Source organism: Miniopterus schreibersii, assembly GCF_964146895.1.
Source record: "Miniopterus schreibersii genome assembly, chromosome: 15".
NCBI lineage: Eukaryota > Metazoa > Chordata > Mammalia > Chiroptera > Miniopteridae > Miniopterus > Miniopterus schreibersii.
The window spans coordinates 13,470,987-13,485,530 of record NC_138115.1 but is presented as its reverse complement, the minus strand read 5'-3'; the positions used below and the strand labels follow the sequence as shown (position 1 = coordinate 13,485,530).

At 36.6% G+C, this 14,544-nt stretch overlaps 1 protein-coding gene across 22 annotated transcripts in view; it reads left to right on the top strand.

Annotated features, from left to right (window-relative positions):
• Positions 1-14,544, top strand: part of SLMAP (sarcolemma associated protein) — a 128,670-nt gene that overhangs the window by 48,809 nt on the left and 65,317 nt on the right. For 11 of the 22 annotated variants that reach the window (XM_081159864.1, XM_081159866.1, XM_081159878.1 and 8 more), the window contains exon 3: positions 12,015-12,162. In XM_081159864.1, coding sequence (XP_081015990.1) covers positions 12,015-12,162 — 148 coding nt within the window. Of the gene's footprint in view, positions 1-6,543; positions 6,671-12,014; positions 12,169-14,544 lie in introns of those variants that run through there. The other 11 variants (XM_081159863.1, XM_081159865.1, XM_081159877.1 and 8 more) reach the window with 3 other exon arrangements.

Here is a 14,544-nt window from a genome sequence, read left to right as displayed (position 1 = left end):
CTTTAGTAGTGGCTTCTCTCTCCTAAGAAACATCAACTCCTTAGTTCAGTGTGCAAAGCCCTCACTTAACAGCTTCATTCTATCACTTCTTCCTTTGCTTTTTGTTACCCTCAGGGGCTGGGACTTAAATTAACTATATGTAACTGTACGGCAATAACCTGTTCCTCCTCCACCTTCTCCTTCTCTTTGCCTTTCATTCAGATCACCACCCTCACACATAAGTGCATCCTTGCCAACTGACTGTGCCTAACTGTATTTCTCACCAGCCTCTCAAAATTTTGGTACTTAATTCATACTCTCTTAGTTTATTGTCAGTGCAGAGTTCCTCTGCATTTGATTTTATAGATGTTCAGTCTCTCTGAGATAGGTGTCAAGTAAATGTTATAGACTGAATGATTTGCCTTAAAGGTAGAGTTAGAGTTGAAATTGGCTCTTTCTATTCTGATTGCTTCAGGAAAACTTCATAAATAAAGTGGGATTTCGTAAATTTGGACTCAAAGACCAGAGAGTGTTTAGTTTAAGTAGGAGAGGAGGAAGGCAGTGTGGAGTTTTTGAAGGAATAACTGTCAAATTTGCAATAGCTGTGAGACAAGGGCAAGCTATTTAGTATACCTGAGGCTCAGATGGCAATATCTACTTTGTAGGATTGTTATGAGGATCAGAAGTGCCTGCACATAGCAGGCAGTCAGTAAATGGTAACTTATTATAGATTAGGTACTGGTTTGGCTAAAGAAAAGATTTGTATGGCTAATAGGAGTGATATCACAGAAAATGGCAGAGAAGGAAGCTTCAAAAATTGGTTCCTTCACCAAAACTATTAAGCTAGTGTGGATTGTCTGAAGCATTTAATTTGAAACTCTAGAGTCTAGTCAGACACTTGCAGCATCTAGCGGAGTGCTTAATGAAGAAAGAAGATGGTAAATTTTCAAGAATTTTGGTATTTTGCATAGTGGCTACCATATTTCATTCTCTGGCCTTGTAGCAGGCAGCTATGAGTATAGTGGGTGGCCGATTGTTCTTGATGTGGCTTGCTTGTCCTTCAGAAATTGGAGTTGTATGTTTTGATTACTAATTTTTATAGCTGAGGGGCTAGCACAGAGTCTGGTCATTGTTTCAAGCCCCACAAGTCTAGTGCCTTCCCTGGTGTCTGCCAAGGGGATTTAAAGAAACAACACCCCCGCCCCCACCCCTTTTCTTTTTCTTAGTAGATCCTGGCATTTAAGGAAATCTCTGTCAGGTCTCTGGTTGACCACGGAGATAACAGAACAGAGTCTTCAGTGACAACACACAATAAGGAATATAGTTTTTGTAAGAAAAGTTTGGAGAAGTCACTAAACAGACTACTGCAGGCTTCAAGAAACAAAAGCAATCCCTGGGGAAAGGAGAGAGCCTAATTTCTAGAGTTACCGCATTATAATATTCAAAATGTCCCATTCTCAACAAAAAAATTACAAAACATTCAAAGAATTTGGTAATTCTGGCTCATTTACAGAAAAAAAAAAAGAAGAAATTGGTAGAAATCATTCCTGAGGAAGTCCAGACATTGGACTTATTAGAGAAAGACTAACTATTTTAAAAATGCTGAGAATGCTGAAGGAAACCATTGACAAAGAACTAAAAGAAATCAGCAGAATAGTGTGTGAACAAGTAGAAAATATCAATAGAGAGATAGAAATTGTAAAAAGTATAATAGCTTAAATAAAAATTCAATGGAAGATTCATTAGCAGGTTTGAGCAGGCAGAAGGAGTCAAAAAATCTGAAGAATTGAAATGGAAATTACCCTGTTTGAGGATCAGGAAAAAAAGATGAAGTGAATAATACCTAAATAACCTATGAGACACCATTAAGTGTACCAATATATACATTATGGAAATCCCAGAAGGAGAAGAGAGAGGGAAAGGGGCAGAAAAAAAATTTGAAGAAATAATGACTGAAAAGTATATTTTATGGTTTTAGATCTTATATTTAGGTCTTTGAACCATTTTGAGTTAATTGTTGTATTCAAAATGAGGTAAGGTCCAACTTAATTCTTTTGCATGTGGTTATCTATTTGTCTCAGCACCATTTGTTGAGTCTAACCTTTTCCTATTGGGTGGACTTGGCACCTTTGTTGAAATTCAATTAACTGTCAAATGTATAGGTTTATTTCTGGACTGTTAATTCCCTTTATGTCTATCCTTATGGCAGTACCACACTGTTTTGATTACTGTAGTTTTATAGTAAGTTTTGAATGCAGGAAATGTACATCTTCCAATTTTCTTTTTTTTTAAAATTTATTTTTATTGTTGAGAGTGTTACAGATGTCCCACATTTTCTCTCCTTTGCCCCCCTCCACGTGGCTCCTGCACCACCCCAGGTGTTACTGCACTATTTTCTGTGTCCATGGGCTATGCATATATTCATATAAGTTCTTTGGTTAATCTCTTCCCCCCTACCCCCCAATTTTGTTCTTTTTAAAAGATAGTTTTGCCTATTCAGGGTCCATTGCAATTCCATGTAAATTTGAAGATCAACTTCCATTTCTGCAAAAAAACGGTTGTTGAAATTTTGATAGGGATTGCATTGAATCTATAGATCACTTTGGTTAAAAGTGACGCCTTAACAATATTAAGTCTTTCAGTCCATGAATATGGGATACCTTTCTATTTATTTCTTTTATTTCAACAATATTTTGTAGTTTTCAGTATACAAGTCTTTTACCTCTTTTGTTAAATTTATTCCTTGGTATCTTAAATGCTATTGTAAATGGAAGTGCTTTCTTAACTTTCTTTTTGGCTTGTTTGTTGCTGATGTATAAAAACACAACTGATTTTTGTGTTTATCTTCTAAGCTGCAACATTGCTGAATTCCTTTATTAACTCTAGTTGCTTTCTTATGGGTTCTATGGGATTTTTCATATATAGAGTCAGTTGTCTCAAAGTAGACATAGATACTTATTCCTTTCCAATTTTCTTTTCCTTTTTAACTTTTTTTCTTCACCTGAGTATATGTTTATTGATTTAAAGAGAGGAAGGGGGAGGAGAGAGAGAAAGAAACATCGATGTGAGAGAAATACAGATTGGTTGCCTCCTGTACACTCCCTGACCAGAAATTGAACTCACAACCTTTTTGTGTACCAGACGACGCTCCAACCACTGAGACACCTGGCCAGGGCTTTCCTTTTCAACTTTTATTTCTAGTGATGCCTTACACAGACTCTTTTTTTTTAATCCTCTAATTTATTTTTATTGAAAGTATTACAAATGTTCCCCTTTCCCCTCCTTGATCAACGCCCCCCCCAGGACTTCACCACACTAATGTCTGTGTCCATGGGTTATGCATATATGCATATGAGTTCTTAGGTTAATCTCTTCCCACCCACCCTACCACCCCTGCCTTCCCTCTGAGATTTGTCAGTCTGTCCCATGCGTCCATGTCTCTGGATCTATTTTGTTCTTTGGTTTATTTTGTTCATTAGATTCCACATTTGAGTAAGATCATGTGGTACTTTACTTTCTCTGACTGGCTTATTTCGCTTAGCGTAATACTCTCCAGGTTCATCCATGCTATCTCAAAGGATAAGGGATCCTTCTTTTATACAGCTGCATAGTATTCCGTGGTATAAATGTCCAAGAAGATGCTTGATATGATTTCATTCTTTTTTTTTTTTTTTTTTTTAATGCTCACCTGAGGGTATTTTTTCCATTGCTTTTCAGAGAGAGTGGAAGGGAGAGTGAGAGAAACACCGATGTGAGAGAGAAACACATTGATTGGTTGCCTCCCACACACCCTGCACAGGGGCCTAGGATTGAGCCTGCAACCAAGGTGCATGCCCTTGGCCGGAATCGAACCTGGGACCCTTCAGTCCACAAGCTGATGCTCTAACCACTGAGCCAAACTGGCTAAGGCTGATTTCAATCTTCTTGAACTTGTAGAAACTTGTTTTGTGTCCTTAGATGTGGTCTGTCTTTGCGAATGTCCCATGTACACTTGAGCAAAATGTATATTCTGTGGCTTTGGGGTGAAATGTTCTGTAAATGTCAATTAAATCCATCTGATCTAGTGTGTCATTTAGTCACTGTTTCCTTGTTGATTTTTTGTCTGGAGGATCTATCCAGTGAAGTCAGTGCGGTGTTAAAGTCCCCTACTATGACTGTATTGCTGTTGATCTCTCCCCTTAAAGTTCTCCAGAAGTTTTTTTCAGCCTGTGTGAATCTTTTGTTCTGAGGTGGGTCTCCTGTAGACAGCATAAATTTGGGTCATGTTTTCTTATCCAGTCAGCTACCCTGTGTCTTTTGTTTGGATATTTAATTCATTTACATTTAAGGTTATTATTGATAGGTACTTATCTAATTGCCATTTTAATTCTTTATGCCTATGTTTCTCTCTTTCTCTATTTCTACCTCTTATTACAACAATCCCTTTAACATTTCTTGCAGTGCTAATTTGGTGGTGATAAACTCCTTTAGCCATTTTTTTTGTTTTTGTCTGGGAAGCTCTTTATTTCACCATCTATTTTGAATGATAACCTTGTGGGATAGAGTAGTCTTGGTTTCATATCCTTGCTTTTCATTACCTTGAACGCCATGCCGTTCCCTTCTGGCCTGTAGAGTTTCTGATGAGAAATCAGCTGACAGCCTTAGGGAGCTCCTTTGAAGGTAACAGATTGCTTTTCTCTAGCTACCTTTAAGATTCTCTCTTTGTCTTGAATTTTTGGCATTTTAATTATGACATGTCTGGGTGTGGGCCTCTTTGGGATCTTCTTGCTTGGGACTCTCTGTGCCTCCTGAACTTGTGTGACTTTTTCCTTGACCAGGTTGGGGAAGTTTTCTGCCATTATTTCTTCAAAAAGTTCTCTAACCATTGCTTACTTTCTATCTCTTCTGGCTCTCCTATAATGCTATGATGTGAATGTTGTTATGTTTCATGTTGTCCCACAGCTCCCTAGACTGTCCTCCTGTTTTTTAATTGTTTTTTCTTTTTGGATCTCTGATTGAGTGATTTTCTTCTACCCTGTCTTCTAATTCAGTGATCCGATCCTCAGTTTCCTCTAATCTGCTGTTTACTCCTTCCAATGTATTTATTTCTGCTATGCCATTTTTCATTTCTGACTGGTCATTTTTCATTGTTTCTATATCTTCTTTCATGCTGTTGAGCATCCTTACAATCAGTATTCTGAACTCTGTATCTGATAGATTGCTTATTTCCATTTCATTTAGCTCTCTTCTGGAGAATTCTTTTGTTCTTTCACTTGGGGCTTGTTTTTTTGTCTCCCCGTTTTGGCTGCTTGTTTGATTTGTTTCTACTTATTGGGTAGATCTGCTAGGACTCCCAGTCTTTTGGATGGTCTTTGGTGCAGGCCAATGTTAGACGCTGTTTGTGACTGGCCTTGAGTACTCTGTTTGAAGCATTCCACACTCCACAGCTTGTGGTTCCCTCTGCTGGGGCTGGGTGCATTTGGAAAGGACCTAGATGTGCACCAATGTCTTTTTTCCAAGTCCTAGGTCTACACGGAATCTTTAAAAAATGTTTTTTCAATTACAGTTGACGTTCAATATTATATTAGTTTCAGGTGTACGGTATAGGGGTTAAATATTTATATAACTTACAAGTGATTCCCCCACAAGTCTGATATCCACCTGGCACCATGCATAGTTATTAACAATATTATTGACTATGTTCCATATGCTCTACATCCCTGTGACTGTTTTGTAACTACTGATTTGTACTTCTTAATGCCTTCATCTTTTTTTACTCAGCTCCCCAATCCCCCTTCCTTCTGGAAACTATCAGTTTGTTCTCTTTATGAGTTTGTTTCTGTTTTGTTTGTTTATATTGTTTTTTAGATTCCACATATAAGTGAAGTCATATGATATTTGACTTTGTCTAACTTGTTTCACTTAGCATAATACCCTCTAGGTCTATCCATGTTGTCACAGATCGTACTATTTCATTCTTTTTTATGCCCAAGTAATATTCTATTGTATAATGTACCACATCTTTTTTATTCATTTGTCTGTTGATGGACACTTAGGTTGCTTCTATATCTTGGCTATTGTAAATAATGCTACAATGAACATAGAGATGCATATATCTTTTCAAATTAATGTTTTGGATTTCTTCATTTTCCTTCCAGTGTGGATTCCTTTTATTTCTTTTTCTTGTGCCTGGCTAGAACTTCCAGTACAGTATTACACAGGCTTCCTTATGATGTTCCTGATCTTAGGAAGAAAGCTTTCAGTTTTTTACCTTTGAGTGTTATGTTACCTGTGGGTTTTTCATAAATGTTCTTTATCATGTTGAGGAATTTTCCTTCTAATCCTAGCTTTCCGAATGTTTATATCTTGAAAGGGTATTGGACGTTGTCAGTCCTTTTTTGTTTTTTTCCTTTTCTATTAATGTGGTACATTGATTGAGTTTATTATATTGAACTGCTTGGGATAAATCCTACGTTTTTAACCAGTCACTTATTTTTTAGCTTGGGTGAGTTCCAGGTTAGGCTAAACAGAGATAAGAGCCGTGCGTCAGTCTCTCAGATAGCCTCCAGAGAGGTTAGAACAGATAGACACAATAATTTGAGTTTTAGGTCTGCTTTGCTCCCTCTGGAACCAGGTACCAGGATCCCACACTGGGAAAGGTGGCTCATGTCTTCAAGATTTCTGTTGTACTGAGGAAGGGGGTGGGACTAGGGTAAGTAATGCCACGAAGGTTTCCTACCATTTTTAAGTTGCTTTTTTCTTGATTCAGTATTGACTGGCGTCTGTAAAACTTTGTTTTCCAGAGTTCTAACAGAGTTAATTCTTACAGTGTTTGCTTGTTAAAGTTTCTGAAGGGAGCTGGGAGTTTAGAGCTGCCTGCTCCACCATTTTGCTGATGTCACTTTATTAATTTCTTTTTGAATTTTAAAAATTTCTTCCTTTTTACCTTCTGTTTCTATTAATGCACTATTTGTTATATTTAGGCACTCGTGTCCTTCTAATTTTGTATTCATTTCTGAAAGGATTTTTCCTATTGTTCCTGTTTCTTTTGGAGTACTTTCACCTTTTCTAGAGTTTTATAATTATGATTTATGTTTTTCTTTCATGTCTTGAATTATTTTCTTGATGCCTTTTAGCTTGTTTTAAAATAGTATGTTATAATTTTGATGTGTGCCCAAGGTCTGTCTTTCATTATCTGTAGGAATGTTTATTCTGCTCTTCAGTCTCTTTTTTCTTAAAATAGCTGTATGGGATGGGGCCTTGACATTTTTCTGTTATTTTTATGTGAAATTTGTTTTCCTGAACTTTTAGTAGGGGTCATGATTCAGGATAACTTTTCTAATGTCGCAGAGCTCCCTCTTCTGGTTTTTTTGTGTGTGTTTTTTGTAAAATGTTAAAAAATACGGTGACTTCCTTTTCCCTTCTCCACTTTTATCTGGACCTCTTCCTTATCTCTATTGTCCCTATTTTGCTCAGTTTTGGCTCCACACCTAGCAGCTTTTCCTCATTGTGGAGCCCTGTTCTGGAAGGTAGCTTTGGTTGTGGGGGTTGATTTTAAGAATTTACATGACCCAGACTGTTCCAGCCTTTCCCAGAACTTCCCTGGCACTCACTTGTTATTGGATTGGACTAAACCTTCCCAATTTTCAGCTTCTCTTTTCAAATTGGCCATCATACTTACTATTTTGATGTTTTCCTTAAGTCCCTCAAATGCCCCATTGCTTCCCTACACATCCTCTTGCACAGATGCTGATTTCATGCAGGTCCTGTGGCTGCCGATGGTTTTCCCCACTCGCATTTTGAGGTTCATGTCACCTACTTTTGTTGTAAATGTTGTCTATGGGATTTTGGTTTTGCTATCTTAATCACTGCTTAATTTTAATTTAGGTGATGATTCAGGTAGATTAAAAATATATGATATGACATCTGCCATCTAGAATTCTAATCCATTCTGCATTCACATTTTAAAAATCCCCCTGTATAGCCCTGGCCTGGTAGCTCAGTTGGTTAGAATGTCATCCCAATAACACCAAGGGGTTCAGTCCCCATTCAGAGCACATATAAGAATCAACCACTGAATGCATAAATAGGTGGAACAGCAAATCTATGTCTGCCCCACCCCTCTCTTTCTCTCTCTAAATAAAATTTTTTTTAAAGTTTTTTTTTAATTCCCCTGTATGGACTCAGAGTTTCAGACCTCTGGCCTATGGCATGTCTACTATGTTTGCACTTTGTTCCAAAGCTTTAGTTCAGATGTTACTAATTTATTGGTGTTTGGGTATTGTAAAATTATCAATATAGAAAGGGCTATTAAAAAGCAGTTTATCATTATAGTGGAAATGAAAGTATCTACTATTTGTAGCAAAGCTGAAAGTGATTCAAAATGTATTTGTTTATGGAATGAACAGCATGAACTTTCTGTTCATTCTGAACTTCTGTTCAGAAGGGCAAAGAGCAAATTATGAAACCTGTGCCTGTGCCATTGAGGGTAATTGTGATCAGCAGGAGACAAAGAAAAGGGACATGGGACAGGGACAACCTTTTAGTTCAAGGATCACTGTCAATGCCTAATATCTGGGAGCTTAACATTCATTCAGGGGAAAGCAAAGGGTTAATTCAAGATAAAGCCTGAACTTTGCCCACAAGCTTCAGATGGTTTTATAAATTCTGGGCTACTTACACACCTCAACATCAAAGTAAATAGCCAGTGGCTAGTGCAAGCACTAGAGCTGCTTTTGGACATTGCTTGGGCTGTTAAGAAATAAAGCCTCAACAGAATTTTTTTAGAGTAACCAAAACTGATTTCTTTTATGGAGGTGGGGAGAGGCAAGCCTGATAGAAAGTTTATCAGCATAAAGGAGAAAAAGATTTCTGGTTAGAGAGTAACAAAGGACCAACTAATACCCCTACTTAAAGGAAATACATCCAGGTACTGTAGGCGCAGTTCTTTCTCAGTCCTTTGCAAACAAGTTGACTTCTTTATACGTACCTTGAGGAACCTAACCTGATTTTAAATAGAATGGCATCTGGTCAGTGTAGACTGAATAATGGTAGATTGTTTCATAGGTGGTGCAGAAACATTTTTTATATCAATCTTTCAAAGCAGCCAAGGGCAGAAGGTTAAATGATAGCAACAAAAATATTTCTTCAGGGAAGTAAACAAATGATGTGTAGTTCTACACAAGCGCAGAGACTTGGCATGAGTGGAGGTTAGTGTGGCTGAGAGGGACGAGGGAATAGTGGAAGTGAATGAGTTTGGAGAAGGAACCAGGAGTCAGGTTATGTAGGGCTTTACAGGCTGTAATGGTAAGAACTTTGGACTTTATTTCTAAGGTGTGTGGAAGCCATTAGGTTGAGAGCAAAGGAAGAATGAGCCATTAATAAGGTAAACAGTATGTTCAAGCCAAAAGGATGCCAAAGGCACTATGGAGTGCTTTGGACAGTGAAATAGATGTGTCAGAATAAAAGAACCTGGGTTAATATTGATTTTTTTTAATTTGAAATTTTATGGTTTTAGATGTATATAAGAGTTACAGACATGAGGTGTACACACACACACATCTTTTGTTTTCCAAAGTTTGCTAAATAGTACTGACCTCATTTCATATATTCTTATTTCTCTTCTGTTCTCTTTAATGTTTAAAATGAAATGCTAGTTGCAGCCCACTAAATTAACTTAGTAACATTAATGGATCAGAATTTGAAGTTTGAAAAACACTGTAAATCTAGTATAATCCCTTTATTTGGTTTGCCATGGCACACATTACTGAAAATGACCAAACCAGAATTCAGATATTACCACATTTCCCAAGAGTATATTTATTAAAAAACAAAAGACAAACTCCCCTATACAGTGTAACAGTAGGTTCTAGTGTAGAAAAAATTTTAAGGATAAGTGTTCTTACTTGACTATATTGCCTGTGCTATTCTCCCTGGTATGAAAAGTTAAGGCCTATAAATTTCAGGCCTTACCTTGTAAAATATTAATACAATTTTCTTTATTATGGTCTGTAATTAAATATACAGACTGCTATCCAAAGTAACAGTCTCTTTTGAGTTATAAACAGTAAGTTACTTATAGACAACCTGATGACCTTTATATTGTCACCTAAGAATTAATGAGAAGAAATATCATTTTCATATTTTCTGCAAACTACTTATTCTTTTGTTGTATTTCATTTTGGAAGAGAGCCTGTGGGAGGAGTGAAGCATAAATGAAACAAAGGTCAGTGTGAAGTAATGGGAAAGATGGTCCTTTTAATTCTCTTATTTGAATCCTTGCTTCTGTTTTCCATAGCTCTGTGACCTTTGGAAAAAATACTTGCCTGTGCCTCACTTTTCTCATTTATAAAAGGTAGTAATATTATATCACAGCTTTAATGTTAAGGTTAAATGAGAGCCTGGTGGTGTAACACGTATTTTAATAAATACTAGGGATTTTTTATTTCCTTTCTTCCTTAGGAAGGAATTCAGTGAAAATATATTGCTAGAATAATCAGGGCTAGAGAGTGTAGAAAATTTCAAAATGAAAGGTACATCTTTTTTTATTGGTGGTTCTCTTCCTGGTAAGTCTATTGTATGTGATCCCAGTTGTTCCTTACTTCTTTTAGGATAAGTAGGTGATAAACAGATGGCTTTCTGTGCTTTCTCCTATCCCTTCCCTTTTAAAGAGGGAAGATTACCTAAGTGATAAAAGGCAAGTTTGGGAGGCCAGGAAGTAGTATCTTCATAGTTGGTTTCATTATTTTAGTTTCTAGTATCTCTAATCTGCTTAACACAAAAATTCACTGAAGATATATCAGTCCTGATATCAAGTATGTTAGCTAACTGATAGCTATTAATTATAAGTGTTACCTAAAACCGTTTGTCTTGCCTGTGGAATAAACAACACCTCCTTTGATTTAACACAGACATCCTAGGAAAATTACAAGTCAGAGTGAGATGGAAAGATAGAATTAGAATTTCGTGTAGCTATCTTACACACACACACAATTTTGGTTTATTGAGATGTCATTTATATGCCATAAAGTTCACCCTTTTAAAGTGTACAATTTAGAGGTTTTTAATATATTCACAATTTTGCAGCCATCACTACTATTTAATTTTAGAACATTTTAATCACTCCAAAAAGAAACCTCATACCCATTAGCAGTCATTCTCACCCCCTGCCCCCCATGCCCTGGCACCTCAGCCCTTTGTCATTACTAATGTACTTTTTGTCTGTATGGATTTGCTTATTCTGGGTATTTCATATAAATAAAATTACATAATATAAGGTCTTTTGTGACTGACTTTTTAAATTTAATGTAATGTTTTAAAGGTTCATGCATGTTGTAGCGTGAATCAATACTTCATTCCTTTTATTTGCCAAATAATATAACATCATTTGGATATACGATATTTTGTTTTACCCATTCATTAGTTGATGGACATTTTAGGTTGTTTCTGCTTTTTGGCTATTATGAATAAATGCTGCTATGAATATTGTGTACGAGTTTTTGTGAGGATATATGTTTTCAGTTTTCTTGAATTTGTACCTGGGAGTGGAATTCCAGGGTCATATGCTAACTTTATGTTTAACATTTTGAGGACCTTATATACTGTTTTCCAAAAAGATTGTACTATTTTGTCTAGCTGGATTTTACTTTTTTTTGTTTTGTTAATCCACATCTGAGGATATTTTTTCCATTGCTTTTGAGGGAGAGTGGAAGGTGGGGGGGCCGGGGAGACATCGATGTGAGAGGGAGACATCAATGTGAGAGAGACATATCGACTGGTTGCCTCCTCAATGTGCCTGGACCAGGGGCAGAGTGAACTTGCAACCCTTTTGTGCGAGGGCCGATGCTCTAACCACTGAGAACACTGGCCAGGGTGTCTAGCTCGATTTTAAATTGCCATTTTTAGTGTTCTAATTTTATATATATTGAAGGAAAACCTTAGCTGAAACAAATCCACCTGCAGTGGTTTGCACAATTGGACGTACTTTTTTAAAATGTAGATTTGGAATTATTACTATTAATCTTTGCCTTTTTTTTTTTTTAATTTTATTTTTGCAGTTTTATCTCCAAGACACTAAAAGTAGTAATGGTACCTTTATAAATAGCCAGAGATTGAGTCGAGGCTCTGAAGAAAGTCCACCATGTGAAATTCTTTCTGGTGATATTATCCAGTTTGGGGTAGATGTGACGGAGAACACACGGAAAGGTACGGGTATGGATCAATTTTTCCTATTATTTGTCTTTTTAACTTTATTTTTTTATTCTATCATTAAATGTTACAAAATATTTTGGGCTTGTAGAAGCAATTATATGCAGTGAAAGATTAAAGTCTCTCATATCCCTGTTCCTTTTATAAAATTTTAAAATCTGAAATGTTCATAAGTAATTTATATTCTTCACTACAGTATGAAAACATAGGACACGACTGTGTCAGTTAGGAAACAGTTGGTTGCAGTGACTCCATACCCAATCACTAGGAGCTTAAACAGTAAGAATAGCTATTGATAACAAGAAGTCTGGAGACAGGTAGGTCCAGACTTTGTTCACTTAACTCAGTGATGTTATCAGAAACCCAGGATCTTACTGTCCTCACATGCTATTATCCTTAACATGTTGTTTTCTTATGCTTTTGCTTTTTGCCTCATGGTCAAAGTGTGACTGCTGCAACCCCACTCATTAGTTTCCTCACACCAGTGTTCTAGCCTAAAAGGAGGAGGTGGGGACAAAATGCTTTCCTGGGTGGCTCTCTTTTTATGTCGAAAGAACAGAATTTTATAGAATCTTCCCAGCAGATTTCTCCTTTTGCCTCACTGGCCACATGGCTGTGTCACATACATAGCTACCTGTAACTATAAAGGAGCCTGGAAAGTTACTTACCTATCAAAGGTGAGAAGGAGATCCATGATTGACATAGATCGATTATAATTTATCCCTTCCAGTTGTGTATGCATTGTTGCCCCGAACAAAATTCTGAAAGCAGCTAATAGTACCTATCACAGATATAAAATTTCACGTCTCAGTGTTTGAAACTAGAAGTTCTCTAGCTGAATAAATGTAGACTGTCTATATTTTTAGAATTCTGAAGCTTTCTGGCTATAGCTAGCAACTCTACTTATGACCATGAAATTATATGGCTGAATCACAAAACTAAATGAATAGGAAACAGAAGAGTATAATTCCACTGTCTTAGTTTAACATGGACAGTAAAACCAATCGGCAAACTTCTTTCATTTCTCTGAACGTACTCTGAGTCTAGGTCATCAGTCTCTGAGTCTCTGACATTTTACACAGTATACACAGGGATTGGGTAGTGGTGTGATGCTAGTGTGTGTGCATGTGTGTATACTTTATCTACTTCCATTGGTGTTGCAACTGCAGTATTAGTTTTTTGTTTGTTTGTTTTTGTTTTGTTTGTTAATCCTCACCTGAGGATATTTTTTTCCATAGATTTTTTTTTTTAGAGAGTGTGAAAGTGAGGGGGGAGGGGAGGAAGAGAAACATCGATGTGAGAGAGACAGGGCTACGATATTAGTTGTACTGGGTTTTGTTGACCTCCTCAGAGATTTGGATTTTGATATTTGAATTTGTGTTGGGCCACATTTTAGGAATTTTCATTTATGGTTGTAAAATAGAAAAGGAAGTTTGTATTTTGATGCAAAATATTTACTACTCCTTAATTAAAGAATTCGCCTTATGTGTTGCCATAATGAGAACAGCTACAGTGGACGCTCTAACATCTGCCATTGCCACATCACATCTCTTCTGGTGCCAAGTTATTCAGCAAACATTTAACTGAGCCCCAGGTGTGAGTAACCCACAGAAGACAAAGAATTTGATTACACTGTCTTTCTCTCCAAGGAATCTATCTCCTGAGCTTGCATTTCCCAAAGAGAATTAATAGGTGCTAATTGATAAAAAAAAATAAGGTAATCAAATACATTTAGGACATCTTAGTTAACCCAAGGTAAGGGGAGCTTTCAGAGCTTTTAATGTGCTAACATACACAGATATCCAAGGGGGTGACTGTTACCAGATGCAACTCTTCTCCAACTCCCTCCCACTCTTCTTCCCTATCCAGCTGTAAGGGATTCTTTTTAGAAAATGCTGTAGAAAGCTAAGAGGACAATCCTGAGACAGGATTACTGTGTTTAGTACAATATTATTTCAGAAACATAGATTCTTGCAGGCTTCTTTGAAAATTTAAGTATCTTTTATACTAACTTTCAAGAAATTAAGGAAAGAAAATTTTCTTTATCATTTAAGTGTTGGGTTTTTAAAAATATTTGTTGGCTTCAAAAAGATGACGTATGTTATGCGTGGGCTCTTGAGATACAGCTGTGTCAGAAGTTGAGTACTACCAGTTTAAGCGTATGCCAGAAAAAGGAAAAGAAAAAAAAGAAAGGTAGACTTTGTCCTGTACTAAAAAATACTTTGGTAAGTAAGCTTTATATCACTTGGAAAATCATACTAAAATTATACAACACTACTGGATAACCCCTGAATCAAAAAGGGAATTTCAAATTATGTAAAAGAAGCCTTTTATACCAAAATACAGTAAATCCTTAACTCAGACAAAAATTTATAATCT